General features: G+C 39.5%; 1 protein-coding gene across 1 annotated transcript in view; it reads left to right on the forward strand.

Annotated features, from left to right (window-relative positions):
• Positions 1-3941: 3941 nt before the first annotated feature.
• The window catches only part of prtga (protogenin homolog a (Gallus gallus)), a 32491-nt gene continuing 20009 nt past the window's right edge, over positions 3942-16423 (forward strand). The window contains exons 1-2 of the mRNA XM_086184230.1: positions 3942-4116; positions 5609-5911. Coding sequence (XP_086040356.1) covers positions 4050-4116; positions 5609-5911 — 370 coding nt within the window. The 5' untranslated portion in view covers positions 3942-4049. The remainder of the gene's footprint in view (positions 4117-5608; positions 5912-16423) is intronic.

Here is a 16423-nt window from a genome sequence, read left to right on the forward strand (position 1 = left end):
CTGTTTTACCCTGCTTTTGTTTCATGTCATCATTTTATTTGTATTTTACGTATTTATTTTCTTCCTCTGTGCAGAATCTTGCAAAAACTAAGGGCTTGTTTTTGTTTATTATAAGAATAACTGGAAATCACATTAGTTTCTTTTTTCTTTTTAGTGTCAGAAAGAAGTAAATGTCTTCAATCAGTGTACCCGTCCTAGCAGAAAGAACTTTTTATTGTCCACATTTCTCCAAATTGCAGGAGAAACCTCCTCACTGCTTCACAGACTCGAAAGACCAGGATTTTAGGAGAAAAACTAGAAATATGTACTATACATCAATAATAAATCTAAGTCCTGAGTTCTTAGCTCTTAAGAATTCCACTACAAACAAAAACACTCATGTGGCACTAGGTTATGTGGTTCTGGCGTTCATGTCTTTCATTCTGTTTCCACATTATGCATGCACAATGCAGTATTGTGGTTTACGGAGATTTGAAAGGGATTTTTCACCCTAAAATTGTTTTCCACAAACACTTGGAGCTAAAAACAAACACTTCTGAGGTGTCAAGAACAAGCACCGGTGAAATGGTTCAACCAAATGTGCAACAAAAACAGTTGTGCAATTTTAAACAGATTTTATGTCTCATGCACAGCATATAATTAACTTGTTAACTTAGTTGTAGGAGCAGAACCACACCACAACCGCAATCTTAATCACTTGCCAGGCCTACCTACACATGGCTGACCCATCCTGCTCTCAGATTGCTCTTCTCTCCCTGTCCCTCCCCTTCTCCTCATCACCTCCTCCTCATCTCCCATATCTCAGCAACTCACTGTTGCTATCTGGAGCCTATGATCAGCTCAGGGGAATGTCAGCCTGAGAAGGAACCCCCACTCATCCTCCTCCCACCAAACACTGAGCCTCACCCCACCTGTCCTCGTCACGTCCTCCCAGACCAGCCAAGAAACGACATCCTCCTTCCAGCTTTTGTCTCATCTGTCAATATTAAATACCTTCTAAATTCCATGAAGTCTCTACACTAATGTTGTGGCATGGTTCATGGTTGTGAATCTCAACACAAGTTTTTTTTAATTTACTTTGCTATCATATTATTTAAACGGATTATTTCAGGATTTTATACAGTATGACCTTTTGTTCACTTCAGTTTCTGTCACTTTTTTTAATGCCAAAAATGTAGAGCACTGCTCCACTGGATGTACACACTTTTGTTGGTTGAGTTTTGAGAGCTGAATTGTAATGAATTCCCCAAATCATTGTAACTTAAAAGTTACAGTTTAACAGAAATTTTTTAATTCTTTTTTTTTTTTTACTTGGAAGCCTGAGTGTAGGTTGTCTTTTCGCCGGTATTGTCATTGTGGAATTGTTGTGCATCATCTCCCTCAGTCTGACTGGTTCTCTCAAGCTAATGTGATTCCTTGCATGAAATCATTTATTTTGTACTCACTTTTTCACGTCTTTGTGCTTGTTGACTCACAGTATCGGTCGCTCATTCATGGTCAGCCTCTCCATGGCTGGAGCCCTTTGTGTGTTTCAGCTGAACAGCCACAGCCCTAATTTCTCCTCAACCCCCCTGAAAGGTCACTAAAAACCCTCTGCCAGGGTCAGTGGACAGGTCACACATGATTCAGGTCAGCCTTTTGGACACTGCCGGGGTCAGTGGGGATGGGTATGCAGGAAGACTCACCACAGCCAATGGCAGCAGGCCTGCTGGGGTACCCTTTACCCACGACCTTGCCAGCATTCATAGCCTGATAATAACTTTTACTCCATTGATCTGCCCTCTGATCCTGACTTGAGTTCACATGCACCATCACTCCACCCACAACCTGCGCCATATTGGCAGGTGCCAAAGCTGAATTCTTGATTAATTAATCACCCCTGGGAGGAACTTGCTGACCATGAATGAGGCCAGGCACTGGCTTTCCCACATTATGTAAGCAAGGGGCTCTCGTCAAGCCTCTGGTCAGTTATTTGGCTGTGTAATATATGCCAGGTCAGCCTCTCGCATGATGTCATGGCAGTGCGTTTGATTCAGACCAAGGTTAGGTTTACTGGTCATTCTGAACTGGTTGTCTATGTCTATGTGGGTTGACTGGTAACCCTAAACTGCCCAGTTCGCACCTGCTGCTGCAGCCATCTACTGTTGAGATGGGTTCTTAATGAACCAGTATGGATGTCTGCATTTTTCACACAGATAAACACAAGTTACATTTCAGATTTTACTGGCAGCACCCCGGAGATATAAGACAAGAACACACTGATGAAGACACGTTGTGTTTCCTTCAATGTTTTTACTATTCAGGGAAACGGACACATTAGACTCCTGCTTTCTGAAGCAGTTTTACTATTTGAGAATATGTGAGCGTAATCCAGGAATGCACATCTCCAAATACATGAATATCACTCGCCAGTTAATGAGGAACACCTCGATAAACAAATAAACAACCCAGAAATAAAATCTCCTTTTATGAGGATTATAATGTTTGTTTTCAGAGAGGTGCTGTTTTTCACTCAGGTCGATTTGGTCCATCAGTTATTTTTCTGTTGCAGTTATGAACATAGCACATGCATTAAACCTTTAAAACTGAATCAGCATTTTATGTTTCCTGTGTGATGCAGTGGCCATCACAGCTGGGCTTCGGCCTCGCTGCTGAATTAAGGTTCCCAGGGGGAGGGGTGGGAGCGAGGGGGCGGGGAGGTTGATCTCTCTCCACAATAAGTGATGGACATCGGATCAATATCGACATTGACACAGCAGCTGTCCTGTTCCTGTCAATGCTTCCTTGTAATTGCGGGGTCCAGTTTTAAAGGACAAGCTCATTTCCACGGCATGTTTTTATTCTGTAGAGACCATTTGCTGCACAGTTGTGTGTGATATTGAGGGATCCACTCTCATCAATAAGCCTTCCTTGTATTGATAAAGGAAAGTGAAAGCTTCTTGGTGGAGCTGGCAGGGTGACACTGTTGTATCAGTCAGCTCTCTCTAAGAATGTTCTGTTACTACAGTCTCTAAACAGTCACAGGTCTGACAACATGACTGTAGACAGATCCACTGCTATTATACAGATGGTATCGATAAACTTGTCATATGAATCAGAATGTAAAACCCTGCTGTTTGAAGGAGGGCTGTTATTTATTTGTGGTGAGGAATTTGCTCCTCTGCTTACACAATTGAAAATAGAGTTTGTAATTCATATATAGACATTTATGTAAGTGCTAACAAATAAAAGGACATAGAAACAGTCAAACCAACCAAATGTGATTTAACTGCAATCAGCATTGAAACAAATTTTGGAGATGGAAAAATTAACTCTCAAAGTAAGAAAAAATGAAACAAGATTAACCCCAAAGATAGACTCAGCAAATTGATACCCCATTATATCCTTCCTCATGATCTGAAATAAACAGATACCCCATCTCATCCCAACCCCCTTTATTTGGTATATGTGTAATGTTAATGTGTACTTAATTAAATTGAATTTAAAAGTCTTTAAAATGAAAGAAAAAAAACATTAGAATAAAGAGATGAAAAAATTATAAAATAAGGTACATACATTTGCTCATGAATGATATTAATTATATGATATGATAGGCATTATATTCTTCATTTGAGATAAATATCTTCTGACACTGTATTTTACAAAATGTTTACTGCTTTTTAGTGCATGTCTCTTTCTTTCTAAAGAGGAATATTGAATGCAGAGCTATAACTTGCGATAGATTATTACATAAAACCTTTTTATGTATATTATAGATCATTTAGTTTCTGTCATTTCTCAAAAAGTTGTGTAAAAGCTGAAGCAGAGGTTCACGAAGCAGGAGGTTTTAGATTGAGCACCAGAGCAACAGTGTCTTTCCCGTAGTCGACCGCTAGATGGCACTAGGGTGTAAAACCTTCCCTCTAACCTGCGATTAATTGATGGTGATCGGTCCGGAGGAGGGAAACTCCTCTCGGGCAACTCTCCTCTCCGCTGGTCAGTAGCAGCGCAGTTCTTGTGGAGGAAGCCGCTATGACACACTAGCTAGCATGCACGGACAATTTAGATAAATGGCGCTTGTCAAAAAGAAGTTATATCAGCGTTTGCTGTTCTTTGCTGTTGTTCTTCCAATCTCAGGTAAGAAAATTTCCATTTATGCATTTTTTTCTGCTTAAGAGGTGAAAGTATTCGGTTCATCACCGTCTACATGTGTGACCGTGGACCTTTAACATGAGGTGACCACCGAGCTTTACCCCGGTTTAGCCTTTCCTAACGGTCGAACCACGGTTAGCTTACCCGAACATTAATTTAACCTTATTTAATATGAACCTGTCACCTTTCAACATAACTTACGACGAATAGAGTGTCATTTCAAATACAACACGAGTGTCTTTGGACTTTTCAGGTTTGTCAGGTTGCATAATTAGACACCTTAAACATTAAAACAAAAGAAAACACTGACTAAATGTTGTTCTGTCACTCTCTGACTGAGAAGTCAGTTTGCCTTTTCTAAGTTTAGTCAGTACCGGTCAACTTTGAAACAAGCTTTTATCGCACACCCATAAGCACTGTCTAATTTAGTTAATGTCATGACCTCTTGAGTTTAGGAAGACTTTTTTTTTCTAAATTGCTAATGTTCTATCTACCGCTCATTGCCTAGATAAATTAACATAGCCGACTAAATCTGCCATAATATTTTCTTTTATGTAATCAGAAGCTCTGCTTCTGTAATAACTTATGGTTTATTGAAAAAAATAATACTAATAAGCGACTTAATTTTTTATTGAGGCTTAAAATGGGAAAAAACATCAAGTTAATTTAGTCAGATTATTTTTTTCTCTGATCAGATGGAGATGAGGGATGAACAGAAAAGCTGTAGTTTATGTTCTCATACCCAGTGTACAGTGTTTCATGTAAGACTGAGAAGGAAAGATCTGGATCAAGAGGGTGGCACCCAGTTCTAAGGATGAGGTTTATGAGAGTCTTTTCTTTTGTGTTTGGATAAAATCATTTGTGAAAAGCCTTTCAGACTTAACATCTGCTTGTGAGAGGCAATATTACATTCAGTTCAAACCTGTTACTCTTTTGCATTAGAAGAGATTCGTTTATTAAAGGATATTCTTTTTTCAGTCCCCGAAGGTCACACTAATGCATAAAGTTCATTTGTAAAGTTCAGCAATAGGTTTTTATTTAAAGAGACTAATTGGATCAAGGGTTTCATCTGCAGCTGGCAACTTTATGAGCCATAAGTAATTGGATTAAAGTGAAACATAGAGACTTTATGGAGCTGCAGTGTGATTACAGTACATGGCAACAGACTTCTGCTGGAAGGCCTCCCAAATGCAGTATTTTACCTCAGTGGGACATTTTAATCAGTGTCACTCCTGTATTTGTTGGAGACTATAAACACTCCTAATATCCGCCCAGAGGATACTAAGACACAGCATCTATTAAGTGACCATACTGATGCTAGAATAAAGCATTACAGGCTTCAAACAGTCACATGTATTCACCACTAAGACAAGTGGGTAAATGCTTGGCTGGTCCCCAGTCAGTGCTGTTCTCAATGATTATCACCACCTTAATTTTTCCTGTGTTTTTCATACTGTTTTCTCTTCTCTTTCTCCAGGTGTTTTATGCTTTAGCGAGTTATTTTTTATCAAGGAGCCCCATGATGTCACAGTCATGCGCAAAGAAGCTGTTATTTTGGACTGTCAGGCACATGGAGAGGCACCTATTGATGTCAGGTGGCTCAAAAATGGAGTAAAAGTGGTGGAGAACGAACGGGTGTACCCGCTCTCCAATGGCTCCCTTTACATTTCAGAAGTGGAGAGCAGAAGAGGAGACAAATCAGATGAAGGGTTCTATCAGTGCCTTGCTCAGAACAAGTATGGAGCAATCCTGAGCCAGAAAGCCCGTCTCACAATCGCAAGTAAGTATCACACTGTTATCACTTTGGAAAAGTTACAGTGCAGAGGTGTGTTGTCGGTGGTTCTACTTGTTCAGTGTTCTGTCCTCTGTCTGTGTGCTGGGATTTCACTTGCAGAAATCACTTGATGAGGTTGATGTACTTTATTGGGCGTGAGTCTTTACTAGCATCACAGTTAACTTTGATTATGCTTTACTTGTCCCTGGTTCAGTCAAATCACATAAATTAGATGCATCTTCCTGTATCACATACTCAGTTGTCTATGTGGTTTCATGTTCAATGCTTCATTAATTAATGCAGGCAGGTAAATATTTAGAGTTCTTTATAAATCAGTAGAGACAACATTTGACATTTGATAAACAGTGCTGAGGTGCAGAACGTGATCAAAGCTGCCAAAATCTGTTGTTACATACAAGTCTGTTATGGCATGAGTCAGGAAACAGCATGTAAGGAATGTTACTCTTGTGTCCATTTTTTTCTTTAGATTTTATTTAGTCAGGACTTTCTTATATGTTTCACATTCTCATTGTAATATGCCACTCACAACATTCTTAAGAATTCATTCACTTTTAAAGGGTGCACCATTATGTTATTATATTGTTATCATGTCATTGGCATTAAATGCTTTTTATTGGAATGATTTCTAGGACAATTTATCCTCCATAAAAATGTGTTATGGGAACAGGCCTACATGTGTAGCATATTTCACACGTGGTGTGAGTCTTGTCCAGTTCTCGATCTCGAAGATGCCCAGATGTTGACTTTTTAAAATACTGGTTGTATTTTTTTTTGTCTCTTGCAGCAGGTCTCAACCCCATTTTGTCAAATTGCCCATAATGTTAGGCTAGCATGTAGTTAGCAATAAATATTCGAAAGCTAAAAATCAATCATATTCAGTCAACGCATTGATGCAGAATCTTCCATGTCTGTATGATGTAGATTAGAATCAACAAATTACCAAATCCCTGCAAGTTTCCTTCAAGGTGTTCTGGATGTATTTGCATGACTGTTTTATTTATGTATTCTTGGGATACATCATTAGCTGTGGCTGTAGAGGAAGAGGGTGAGCTCCTTAAAGTTGAAGCCCTAAAAAAGTAGTGTTTTGAAGGGGAGCATGCCCATTGGTGTGTTAATGAAGGAGCTACAGATTTTAAAGGTTAGGAGCTGTCCTGGATACTGGCTCCCCAAAGCTAAAGAGCAGATGACCCCTATTCACTAGCCGGGGCTTTCATGTTATTGCACCCTGATCGCTGGAGGAATTGTTCTTTTGGAATTCTTTCTCCCTCAATGCTGTGCGAGTTGGCCTCGCATTTTAAGGGGGAGCTCCAGGCAGAGTTGGTTTTTGGGACTTACTCCCCTCCTCCTACCCACAAGCCATACATCTTGCTGTGCCACTTCTGCAGGATGCATGTCAACTCCCGACTGCAATACATTTCCAATTTAGATTTTTAACTTGGCATGCAAGGTGGAGAAATTGGATTTTCTGTTAGATTTAATGTAGCAGAGTAAGAGTTAACAGTTGTGCATGACTAGTTTTGCATGACTTGTCCTGTGACTGTGATTTGTGTTCAGTAAAAACTCTGATCACAGGAAATCTTTACATGTCATTCGATTGATGAGAGCTTTTCTTTTAAGTTTAATGCAAACCATTTTGAGAGAATTAATGAGAACAAATGTTTCTATAGATAAAATCTGATGATTTTCTCTTTTTTAAAAAGATGAAAATAGAGAAACCTGATTTCATGTCAAACTTTTTCACCCAAGATTAGTTTCAGTCAACCAGTTTATATAAATTATTGTAAAACTACATATCTGCAAGCTGTGAATTTAGATATTTGCTTGATATAAATTCATACAAAGTTTTATTAATTCATTGAGGGGTGTACCTGCATTGTGGTTTGAATTTAAGGACTGGTAAAGGCTATCAGTAAGCTTTACTAGTTTGTTTTAAAATGGCACTTAGACCTGCTTGAGGGTCTATCTGGAAGCTCATAAAATTTGCACATACCTGACAAATGCTCAGTTGAAGGACATAGAGGCAGCTGTGGGGGTTGTTCCTAGTGCCATGCTTGCTCTCTCTCTCGCTCTCTCTCTCTCTCTCTCACTCACACACACACACACACATGCACAAATGGGTATTGCCATTTCCCAGTACCACAGCCTTACTGAGTGTCTAAATGACTTACCCTGTGAGTTCAGACTGGATGCTTTGCACAATTGCTGTCTGCCTCACTACTCTGACCCAAGAGTGAAAAGCTTTTCATTCTGACTGTTTTTGTCCCTTTTCCCCCCGTGCTCACAAAAGAAAGGGGCTTCTTTTAAGGCAATGATTTGTTCTGATATCAGTGGACAGAACAGCTGGATCAGTTGACCACAGCAAGGCTCTTACATTAACTGTAAAAGTTAAAAATGATAGATTTTTGATTGAATATTATATGTCTTGTTGGTGTGGCATGTGTATTTGTGTTGTGTAGCTACTGAAGAAATGACATGAATTGGTTGTGTGATCCAAATGTTTTCAACTTGATGAGCTAGAGATAGAATGTGTTTAGAGGCCATTTTGATATCCCTAAAGATCTTTTAAATGGGGCGGCATGGCTCAGAGGTAGCGTGGCCGTCTAGTAATTGAAGGGTTGCTGGTTCGATCCTCTCTTCCCTTGGTGACCATGTTGAAGTGTCCATGAGCAGGATACTGAGTCCCTAATTGCTCCTGATGGCCCTGCGACTTGTCCAGGGTGAACCCCACCTCTCGCCCTATGCCAGCTGGGATAGGCTCCAGCCCACATGACCCTTAACGGATAAGCGGATGATCTTTTAAATATAAAGGTAGGGGAAGGACTGTAGTGTTGTTTTGCCTTCAGCATGGGAATGGAACACTTTTTTAAACACAAATGCTTCTATATTGATGCAGTGTATCTTCTAGTTCAAACAATGTGATGGTGATGGTCACTAAAGAACAAAGGTGAGAAAGGATTTGGCCCTGATGAAGTGGAATGTGACACATGAGCCTCATCATGTGACTTTTGTCAATAGAGTTCGGGTTAATGGGAATTTCAGCATAGAGATTTTGTCTCCTTACATGTCTCCCTTTTGCAGCATGTGATTTCTATTATACATTTTATGACATTACAAGTAAATTTGCCATGTCTCTCATCCATACATGTGGCTCAGCTGTTGCCACCTTTTTGTCAGTCTTACTTGGGGAGAGGAAAGAAGAGGTGAAGTTTTTATATCTGGTTTTGCATTGTAATAATTTCAGATGTTTCTAATTATGAAAAATCCCTCACTGGTCTCTGTCACCATTGGATCAGATCATGCCACAGCTTTGTATTCCTGATGCACTGTGAGGAGATATCTGAGTAACACCAGCAGGAACAAAAGAGATGCTCCTCAGAGGATTGATGTTTGGTCAACTTGTATAAAAAGATGCTATAATGTAGTGGGCTGTATTTATAAGTGTAAGGATATGTTCATTGCTGTGTATTAAGAAATGAAAAGAAAAAGTCAATTTCTTGTTTTGCAAATCATCCAGTGTGATCTGTTTTAGGGATGAACTGATAAAACAGTCCTGGTACAGATATGCACCCTCCTACTGCCTATGCAGAGTACAAATCTGATACCTGTACATACTTTCTCCACAAATTTTAATCTGACTCAGTTGACCCCAGGGATTAATGTCAAAAACATCAGTTTGATGTGACTAAATTACTAGGATGATGGAAACAGTCAATTTTGTCTTTTTCACTGAGACAAAGCTCACATCTTGGCTACTACGTAAACCCCTTATTCATGTCTATATTGGGGTCGAAAGTGTTCTCCCTGATATGTACCTGAGTAATAGCTTCAATAGTCCTGTGCACCAAACATGGACAGTGTTAGCTGCTGACTAAGCTTCAGGGGAGTTGGGCTGAGAGAATCTGGGCGAGTTGCCTGAGAGTAACTGCTAGCATCTGAAAAAGATCAAATGAGAGAACATTTGTTCAATATTAATTTTTTTCATTATGTTTCCTTTAAAACAGATAGTCTTTTTCTAAGCTGCAGCTGGTGTTTTCATCTTTACTAGGAATTACACAGCTCAAAACATTGCATGTTGATGGTAGCATCATTTTGTGTGAACTTAAACTACACCGCCTCTGGACCGCCTCTTCCTCCGATCCACCTCACACAACGACTTTTCTTTTTTTTTTTTTTTTTTACAAGGTGTACGGAAATAGTGAAGGCAATGAAGGCAAATGACATCAGTGGATCAAGCAGCTGGAACTAGCTCTCAACTGGAACGTGTTCTTGATTTCCATCCCTTCTCACACTGTGTAAAACCCTGAGTTGTCCAGCAGTGTGTCAGTTGTGTGCAGGGAGGCACCCATCTGATGTTTTCAGTCCTGATACTGATACCTGGCCATATGATATCAGCCTTAATGGAGTACTGATCTGATACCAGTGTTCATGCTTCACTGTGTCTATGTTGAAGTGACTGGGATCATTTTTTAATGTAAAGGCAACATCAGGCTTGACTTAAACATTATATTTATAACTTTGCAAAACAAAAAGAGAAACAAATAATTGCCAGAATCTAAGTTTACTGAATTATCATTTATAATTAAAAAAATGTCAGTGTAACACGAAAACAAAACACGTATTCACAGTTAAGTCACCAACGAGTGTATTGAAACTTGATCAATCACAATCTCTCTGGCTTGGTAAAAGGTAGATCAGCTACAGCTATTTGCGTCAGTATGCAACTGATATCTGTTATCAGTGTCACATCGGTGCATCCCCACTGCTCTGCACTAGCATCCCAAATTACATGTGTGTGTTTTTAATCTCTTGTCGGAATCTGGATATACTCACAAATGTTTGTCTCTTGAGAGTATGAAGAGCTGTACGGGAGGTATTTGAGGGGGCTGCTGCTGTTCAAAAACAAAGTTACCTCACTTTTGTGTCTATATACAGCAGGGCAGGACTACAGCTATATTATGAGTTGCTAAGGAATGCATTTGACATGCACTGGCTGTGCACAATTAGAAACTCTAATAAGAGGAAAGCAAACTTTGCACAATATGAGCTGGGGCGTGAATGAATGAAATGCCCACAAGTGAGACAACTTAAAGGCTGGAATCTTGTTTTTCTCCTCTGCTGGACACGAAAGGTTACCATGGTTCCCCTGAACGGCAGGCCCAGAGGTCAAAGGTCTTTCTAAATTGTTCAATAGATGGAGGGCAGTGAGACAGAGCACAGAAACTAAATCTTCCTTACAATAATGCTAGATGCCTCTCTTTTTTATCAGTTTTTGCAATAATCATTACTGGGCTTTCTTTCAACAAGAATCTTAATTGTCACTCTTAAGTTTTATTACGTTTGTTGTCAACATAAATTCCAAAGCAGGATGGAACATGTTAAAAACGGAGTAGAGCCATTTATAGATTGACTTCTTCCATGCTCAGATATGGAGATTAAAGACAATGAAGTCTCTGTCTATGGTGAGTAGAAGGTGACTGTTGAATGATTGGGTAACTTTGAGGCAGAGATAAGGGATTAGAGGAGGGGATGAATGGTCCTTCCAATACCACTCCCCCATTGCATGGTGCTTTCAGAGGTCATGCTGCTCATGGGAATAGCTCTTTGTTGGGCCAGGCCAGTGGTCACTTGACTGTCCTGCAGGCTGTGTAGAGCAGCCGTACATCTGCAAACCACCTTGTGATTGATTTGTGGGCTTTTTCGGCTTTGCATTCTTGTCCTTGCTTATCAGCTATAGTTTTTTTTCCCCCAGAGCTTGTTACGAATGGTCAGTGGGGTCACTTAACATTGTTAAGGACTAATTCTTAGTGTTCAATAGGACTTGTTTGAATGACAAATGTAGAAATACCTTATTTCTACAAGGATTATGAGATGGTGTAAGAGTACTTTTACAACTTTTCTGGGAGGCTTGTATTAGTTAGGGTAGCAGTGAGGTTTTTCTTGCGCCTCGCAATGTGGATGCCATCAATTTAGTGTGTAGCCTCCAGCATGAAGAGAAAATGATCAATTTTAATGTCTTGCCTAAAAGATTAAACCTTGAAGGGTGAGCTGGGTTGGAATGGGGGGGGGGGTGGTAAACCTGCCATCCACATAGCTATGCAACAGGAATAAAAGCAAATCTGACATCCACATTTTTGAGAAATTGTTAAGGAGAATGTGTTTACCACCGATTAAGAACTGACAATTTTGATTTGGCTGTGTATTACTAACAAAATAATAATAAATATTACTATATGAGCAAAATAACTCCCCCTCTTACCTTTGCAGCCCTGGAAGATTGTTTTTTTTCTCCACTCTTCAGAGTAGGAATTTTGTATTTTCCCTTACATAAACACAAACAAAGCATTTTTTTACAAAGGAATATGCAAACTGAGGAATGTGAATCTGTTTGCTTTATTATGCTGAACACAGAGAAAACAGAAAAATTAATTATTCCTGGTGGGGTTTCCTTTTTAATCAGATCCATGCATAATTTAAGCTCAAACTGGTACTAAAACAAACTATTACAATATGAAACAAGCTAATAATAATAATATGACATTTTATATAATTTTCCTTGAAATTAGTTACATTGTTTTTGGAGGGCAAAATCATATGGAAATTTACATGTAGTATCTCATATGCTGGTAGCGTGCATTGTAACCAGTTATAAGCGCTGGCTGAGAAACTGACCACAGTAACTAGAGCAGAGGTGGCTGAACTAATTCCTGGTATTTGTAAGGGAACCTTTGTTTAGGCCTGACCTGTCCACTGACCTTCAGTTTGTGGAGCTGCGAGCATCAGCAAGCCCATCTGTTGCCAGCTGAAGCAAAGCAAATCCAGATTTATGCCTCTGGTTCAGAATTGTTATGCACACCTTCAAAACAAGAACAATACATTGACAGAATCTTATGTGTGTCTTCAGCCTTGAAACATAAGTGTGGACATGCTCTTAGTAAATGCAAGAACCTATCTAATGCTGATATAGTGTCTTGCAGCTGTGTGACTGCAGTTATTGTGTTGTTTTTGTACTTGTATCTGCTGACAGATTGGTCAGAGATACAACAGAAGGAGAATATAGGAATGCATCATTTACAAGTGCTGCAGCTGAAGAAGGATGTATCTGCTGTGTGCAAGGTAGCAGGGAACTGCAGAGCTGCTGTGGGGTGTTGGGTTGGGTGCTAGGCAGGATTTGTGGAGGTCAGAGGTGAAATTGCTGGGAAGGGCAGATGGTCAGTTGTGCTTCTTTTTACTTTTAGGGAAAAGGCTGTGGTATTTATTCTGGGTTTGAGTTTGCTAAATGTTATGACAAATACTTGGTTGACCAAAGGTCAGGGAAAATACATGTCTACTGTGAAAAGTTATAGTAACATGTTAAAAAAAAAAGTGTTTGTGACTAATAAAAGGAATCATGAATGCAAACAAAAATATAAAATCCCAGAGCTTGATTTGTTTACTTTGATAGTTTGATCCACACATTAGATGCCCCTGACAAACAGGCAGAAGGTCAGCATCCTATTTTCAGCTGTGAGTGCTTTGGTCATTGCTCCACAAACCCTAGCAGTTATGGATTTTCCACCTTGACTTAGTAGTTTATCAATAATCAATGATTGTCCTGCTGTTTGTCAATCCAGCATTATTTGCCTGAATGGAATTGCAAAGTAGGAAGGCAGAGGATCAGTGCAGCTCATCTCTCATGCCCTCTAGTCATATCACTTCAGCATGGCATTTTTGTAAGAGCCTGCACCAACATGGGGGTGGGTAGGGTGGGTTGTTTTTGAAAATGAGGCTGAATTCCTCTCCCTAATTCTGTGTTCACATCAACCAGCCATGGTGAATATTTCAACACTCAGCAGTAACAGCTCAGAACTAATTTGATTAAACATGTTCCTGATGATCTGATTCGATGGACGATTTACTTCTTGTCTGACCAGAATGTTATCAGTAGAATATGCCCTTACTCTCAGGAAATGCTCTGTAGTCAACTACATTGTTGCGTGTAATATATAGGCTCATTTAAGTTTCTGCTTCCATCAAGTCTCTCAGTTCCATTGACTGAACAATGACACTGGAAAGAAATTGATCCAGCAGGCATCATGAAATACACTTCTACACGAAGTTAATTAGCTATAATCAATACATTCATTTAGAACAATCTGGTAACCAGAAATTCAATCTTAGCAACTTCCCTTCCTTGGCCTTTTGTTAGAATTACTTGAGGAAGACAGAAGAGGTGAAGTTTTATGTTTAGTTTTACATTGTATTTCTAAAAGTTTCTAGTTGTGGAAAATCCCTCACTGGTCTCTGTCACCATTGGATCAGATCATGTCACTGCTTTTTTTCCCCCATTGCAGTATTAGGAGATGTCTGAGTAATACCAGCAGGAATGATGGAGATGTTCCTCAGAGGGTTAATGTTTGGTCACTGCACGTTGTTTTTGCGGTCAGTCGTCCTTTAGTACCACAGCATCTGGCAACTTCTTACCTGCTGTCATCCTTGGCCCATGTAGCCACTATAATGCTTATGAAAAGCCTTGAGATTTCTCAAAAGCAAAGGTGAGCATAGCACATGATCGAGGTCTGTTTTAAGTCTATTTTAACAGTCCTAAAATCTGACCCGTTGAGTTGAGTCAATAGTAGTTGCCTTGTATGATATCTATTTAACGACTAGTTCTTAAACATTTTTTGAGTGCTTGCTTGGCTATGCCATGATTGACTATGCTACCAAAGTTAACTTCATCAGCTGTATGTGAAGGGCCGAATGGTAAGACAGCATCCAAATTAGAATTATATAAGCTAACGTTACTGGTGGTCGTGTCATTATCGTGAAATGACCTTACACTGACCTTGGCCACTGAGCTTGGCCAAGAGAATAATTCTTTTCGGCTGTTTCAATGTGAAGACAATGATGACGAGAAAATGTGAAGTATGAAAATATATTCTCCTAATAATACTGTAAACAGCAACTGTTAGTTGCCTCCATGCTAGCTCTACCTCTCAGTCTTTCAATGCAGGATGCAGTAAATTAACATTGAAATTGAATAGATTGTCCTGTTGTCACTGGTACCTAATCTAACTATTTTAGGTCAGTATGATATTTATATTAGAGCGGTACCTCACTACTTGCAGATTTAACCTGTTAGCTCGAGGGTTATTTTGGCCAGCCTGATGACTGACAGGACCCATACCTTGCAAGTCATAACAGTCCTGCCAAAGGTCTTTCTCCTTAGCAGGGGCTTTTTAGAGTGCCTCCTTTTAATTGGCCTTTCCTTTTGCAACTATTTCTTGTTTTGAGCCAGTTTTCCATGTATGTTCATCTTTTGTGTGTTTTGCAGTTTGTTGCCATTCATCTGAGCTTTGTCCTTGGATACTTTATTAAACATTGTTGTTCAGATACCTATTTACGCTTAGCAGCCCACTTGGGAAACACTCAGATGTGATGAATTGTTAACTCAACTTCAGTTTTTGTCCATGTTAGTTTAGTCCACATATGAGTATAAACAAGAACGTGGGTTTCATTTAATATGTTAAAAAAAAATTTGGTGGATTAGTGTTTATTTATGTCTTTTGGTCCCTTGGACCACCTCCATCTCGGCTTCCTCCCTGCTTCATTTCCTTCTTTATCTTCTAAACCGTGATGGCTCACTGCACTGCTATCTGGATGTGTGGAGCTTAAAGAGAATTAGAGTATGTTTGTTCATTTAATGCTAAAGAGGTATCTAAGCAGACAGTAACTCCACGGCCTGAGAGAAAATGTAATTATGCTCGGGGTCATTCAACTTTTTAAATTTGTGGTCCATGGCTGAAATTATAACCTATTGATTTGTCCACATTTGTCTGATGGAGGATGTTTTATGATAATGAATTTATGCTTACTTTTTGCTCAGTAACCTCAGTATTTGCTCTGTATTGCAAACAGGGGTGCAATTGATTTCTTTTAACAAATGATTGACCTTAGGCTTCTGCTGTTTTTTGGGGGGGGGGGGGTGGTACAGCTGTGTGTGACATTAATGTCTTTCGGGACTTTTATGGTCTAAGAGGAACCACTGTTAAGGAGTGCATTTATGAACAAAGACAGCTAAAACAACTTAAATCATTATGCACACACTTGTGTTTCTGTTTGGTCCTCTATAAAGGACCTTATTGTGATACACGTTAGGTTCACTGTGGTTTCTGCTCAGCTGGTGGTTGACAACAGCTCAGTTTCAGGGAAACCCAATACATGCAGGATATAGCTGTTCCACTCCAGTCATCACCTTCCTGCAGCACTCTGCCAGTCTGCAGGTCTAGGTAATAGTCCTCTGTTTCTCACATCCACTGGTCCAGAATGGGAAGGAGGAATAAGAAATGAATCAATATAGAGAGATGTAACTCAGAAACAGATAAGATAACTATCCTTTGGATTTTTCCTCTAAGACTGGCCACAATTTTTTTTATAGTACCAATATATCATAGTCACCTGTCATCATGGTTGTTGCTGATTGTTGAGCTTGTTGTTGATTGTTTTACTTCTTGTCTTAGG

The sequence above is a fragment of the Aulostomus chinensis genome, chromosome 2 (genome assembly GCF_037954235.1).
Source record: "Aulostomus chinensis isolate RoL2024-O1b breed Wild chromosome 2, RoL_Achi_v1.0, whole genome shotgun sequence".
In the NCBI taxonomy this organism is placed as follows: domain Eukaryota; kingdom Metazoa; phylum Chordata; class Actinopteri; order Syngnathiformes; family Aulostomidae; genus Aulostomus; species Aulostomus chinensis.